General features: G+C 31.1%; 1 protein-coding gene across 1 annotated transcript; it reads left to right on the forward strand.

The window, feature by feature from the left end:
• Positions 1-566: 566 nt before the first annotated feature.
• On the forward strand, positions 567-3,264 carry LOC111689108 (larval cuticle protein LCP-17). Its single transcript, XM_023451617.2, has 2 exons — positions 567-646; positions 2,261-3,264. The coding sequence occupies exons 1-2, from the start codon at positions 635-637 to the stop codon at positions 2,861-2,863; spliced, it is 615 nt and encodes a 204-aa protein (XP_023307385.2). The 5' UTR covers positions 567-634; the 3' UTR covers positions 2,864-3,264.
• The last annotated feature ends 1,551 nt before the right edge of the window (positions 3,265-4,815 follow it).

Here is a 4,815-nt window from a genome sequence, read left to right on the forward strand (position 1 = left end):
AGAAAAAAACACAACAACTTAATAAACATAATGGAGATTTTTTTAAACAGAAAATTAGGAATAAGTAGTTTTGTCTTCATCTCTGCGGAATAAATATTAAGACAAACGCGCATGCGCAGCATATTTGAGGTCTTTAGACAATTACCATCCGATAGCAGCGTATTTGTTGGTAACAAAACAACACATGTTGCGGTGATAAGAAGATGCCGTGAGTCACTTGTATGCAAATTAATTTCACAAAAAAACATTCATTAATAAAAAAAGCAAAAACAAACGTATAAAATAAAATTCTTAAAAAAACGTTAGACAATTTAAAGACAACAACAAAAACAATAGAAGAAGAGTATAAGTTTTTGTTTAAATAAAATAATGTATGTATATTGTATAATCTGTTGTTGTGGATTTTTTTTGTTTTGTTTAATCATATATTTTTATTTAGAATCTATTATTTATTTTTATATTTTTATTTTCGTAAACGAAAAATATTTCTTCAAAAAATTTTGTGGTATTTTTTTTGTCATTTGGTATAAAAATGCTGGAATTCTGGATGTTGATTTAAGTCTAGATACGAAGTTGGTACTGTAAAGTGTTTTGCGATTGAATCAGTAGAAAAAAATTTATTAACAGCAAAAAAATGTTCAAATTCGTAAGTGTTGAATAAAATTAAATTTAAATCGTTTTATTTTAAGCTGAAATAAATTGTGTTAATTATTTAAACAAATATTCCTATATGTGAAAATTGTGGTGTTATTATTTAGCAACATAATAATGTTGCTAAACATTGTAGATCAATAAAACATGTTGCTAAAGAAAGAAAACGTGACTTTCTAAACAAAAAGTTAAATTAGTTTTTAAAAAGAAAATTATTTAAAATCTATTAACATAGTTCGAAAACATTCTCGTGAAAAAATTAAAATTAGTAAAATTCAACGTAAATATATAAAAAATCTGCAAAAGCTTTCATACATTTGAATTAATCAAGTATTAATTTAGATAAATCGACGTAATCAAAATATGAATGGATAATAGTTTTGGAAAGATTTAAAGTTAAGAGAACTCAACTTTTCATTTTTATATACGTGTTTTTTAATTGAGATATTTAAACTGTTCTATAGAATTTTGAGGAATTTTTAACTATTCTATAGAATTCCGAGGAACCTTTCTAAAGAACTTCATAATTATCTATATAGGAGTTTGAAGAACTTCGAATTCTTCTAGGAACTTCAAACTTCTCTAGAGAAGAGCTTGAAGTTCTTCAAACTTCTATAGAAAAATTAAAGTTTCCTCAGAAATTTAAAGAACTTCGAAGTCTTTTAAAGAAGCATGAGGTTTACGTAGAAGTTTGAAGATCCTTAAACACTTCTGTAGAAGTTTGAGAAACCTCAAACTTTTCTAGAGAATTCTAAAACTTCTAAAACTTTCTCAGACTTCTATTAAGATTTTAAGTTTACTTAGACTTTTTCGGGTTGATCAGGCCACCGACTTCGCTTTTATAGATTCCCAAACTCTTCTATAGAAGTCTGAAGAAGTCCAAATCTTCAAAAGAAATCTGAGGAACCTCAAATTCTCCCATAAAAGAATGAGGAATCAACAAATTTTTCAAATAGAGATTTGGGGAACTTCAAACTCTACAAATAGTGGTTTGAGGAACCTCAAACTCTTCAATAGAATGTTGAGGAACTCTTCTATAAAAGTTTAAGTAACCTGAAATTCTAAGAAGTTAGAAGAATTTTATATATTTCTTTAGGAGTTTCGTTTTCCTTCAGAGAATTTCGAAGAACTTGAAGCTCTTACATAAAAGTTTAAGAAATTTCAGTCCGTTTTTAACGCCGTACCACTTTCGTTATGTTTTATCAAAAGATTCATTCTTCAAATGGCTCACCGTTTTAAAATACAACAGTTTAAACTTAATGAAATCCCGAGATTTCTCACGACTTCAGGCTGGATCTAACACCATACAATAATACATCTGATTGGAGTGGTCCGTTTAAAATGGAGTCTCTTCGACTCAACTTGACTGTTCGCGCGCAGTGATCTACCAATCAGTGATCTATTAATTAACCAACTTCAAGCTGTTTTAAGAAACTTTAAGTAAAAGATTTAAGAACCTTAAATTTTTCAAAATATATAGTTTGAAAAACATCGCTTGAAATTTTTGAAGTCATTTTCTTTCCTATTTTTAATACAATTTAAACTTTAGTATGTTTCACTGCTACTTTAATTTTTCATTAAATTTTAATAAATTTCTTTTCCTTTATAGATCTGTTTATTTGCCTTGATCTCAGCTGCTTTTGCCGCCAGCATTGGCAATGTTGAGAGCACAACAGAAAAGCGCCAAATCATTCCTCTTCTTAAGTACGAACGTGAAAACAGTCCCGATGGTTCTTTCAAATTCAGCTATGAAGGTGGTGATCAAACATTCCGTGAAGAAACCGCCCATGTTGTAGATGCCGGCACTGAAGATGAAGCCTTAGAAGTATCTGGCTCTTACAGTTACGTCGATGAAGAAGGCCGTACCATTGAGGTTCACTATACTGCTGGTAAGAATGGTTTCGTACCCTACGGTACCAACATTCTCTCCGAAATCTCTGCTGCTGCTAAAGCTGCTGCCGATTTACCTCATCCCAGTGAGGAAGAATTGAAGCGCAAGAGCCGTTCCAATAAAGTAGAAGAACCCCAAGTTGAAGAACACAAGGTGGAAGAAGAACACAAGGATGAAGAAGAACACAAAGCTGAAGAAGAGCACAAAGCTGAAGAAGAGCACAAAACTGAAGAAGAACACAAAGTTGAAGAAGTTAAAGTTGAAGTAGTAGAAATCCCCGCCGTGGAAATGCATGAAGAAACTAAAACCGAAACTGCCTAAATTGTGGAAATACTTACAAAGCGAAAAACCAAGAAAATGTGATATGGCTAAATGGTGAACTAACTAACTAACACGATTAGATATTTATTATAAATAATACTTATGTATGTTTTTTTATCTTCTCTCTACTATCAAAACTTTAATATTATTTGAGCATTTCATTTAGTGTAAACTTAAGTCAACGCAAACAAACTCTGTAAACAAGTTCTTCAAATAACTATCTACTCTCTATAACACTCAGGGAATACAGTAGAAAACGAAGAAAATATTTTAATTGAATTTAGGTATTTATAGTTAAATACGAATGTACATAAATTAAATGTGTGTGTACAATTATTGGTTGTTGATAATACAATTTAATAAATAAATTTAGATTTAATTGAAAAAACAAACTTAAAAAATATATTTACAATATCTGCTTTTAATTTAACTAATTAGCTAGGGAATCTTTGATAATGACATTGAAATTGGATTAGCACCTGAAGATACACTTTTATACATCTCATTTTGGTAAACATTGATATGACTTATAAAATTAGTTCATATATAGTCTTGTGGATCAGTATATAAAATACCCCATATAGAAAAGAAGAAAGAAAACAGATGATTATAATATGTTCAATATATTGATACGAAAGCATAAACGTGCTTAAGAAGTCAATGTGTATAGCATTATGGTATTGTCGAGATAATCTTTTTTCCATTTATACTGGACTCAAGGAGGTGGAACTCTTCACCTAAAATAATCAGAGTATCATTATATCAGCTAATAGTCGAATGGCATTGGTAACCTCTTTCACTAGCAATTCTGAAAAACACAGGTTTGGAATTTTTACCCGACGATATTAAAGATTCCGACGAGTATGGTTGTTCCAACCTCTGTTAACGCTACAGAATGTTCTTAAGAGAATAACACTAGTTAAATTGGATCTGGAGGTGATATGCTTTTTCAATAAAGATTATAAAGAAGTCTTTTAACCAGGATATACATACACGCTGTTTCAGTATTAGTGGTATAGCCGAACGTCTCATAACTTTAGGCAAACTGTCCAAAAAGGTAATATACATTCACTGAAAGTTCCCGATCGCATACTAGTCACGGAATATGTCGAAAACTTTAAAACACTTAAATATTACAGTAACTGCCCGGTTTACATTAAAGGTTTACATTATATGGCTAGAAGCCTACTGGGATGTGGTTTAAGACCTTTTCGTTTGTAAGAAAGAAAGAAACCGAATACTATCCAAGAGATATGGTTTACATCATATGGGTATAAGGCCACTCGGGAGTAAATGCTTTATAAAGTTAATCTAACGTTTGCAAAAGCATTTGAAACACCGAGGGCAGTATGAAATGTGGATAATGCAGAACTAAAAATACGTTAGGACTCTTAGAATATTAAAACCTTGAACAGAACTACTAAGATCCTATGGGGTGAACCTAACTACAATTGCAAGAGAAGTCCCCTAAAAAGAGCAAGTCTGAGGTTAGTTTAATAAAACTTATTTTGAGTGGACAACGAAGGCAGCTTTAAAAATATTGCTGAGTCAAAATTAACATAAGGCCTCTTAAAAAATTGAAACGGTGAACAGAACCATAAAGATTCTATTGATAAACCTGCATAAAAACCCCTAAAAAAGAGCAAGTCTGAGGTTATTTTGATGGAACGTATTTTGAGTGGATACGCAGGATTGCGGGCACAGCTGTTCAAAATGATACGTGCTGATTCAGACGAATGTAGAGCATGTAAGTGAAACTCTTAAGCACTTTCAGTGCCGCTGTCTCAAGCTTTTATCGCAATAAGATCCAAATATATTGCGAGTGATATTATACCGGATATAACATCCCTCACTTATACTGATTGGAAAATTCTTAGAAATTACTTCCAAGAAACTGAATTACTGAATAACAGACCATAATAAATTCAGAATGAATACTATATAAGATTTTT

This window comes from Lucilia cuprina, chromosome 6, assembly GCF_022045245.1.
Source record: "Lucilia cuprina isolate Lc7/37 chromosome 6, ASM2204524v1, whole genome shotgun sequence".
NCBI classification, from domain to species: Eukaryota; Metazoa; Arthropoda; class Insecta; order Diptera; family Calliphoridae; genus Lucilia; species Lucilia cuprina.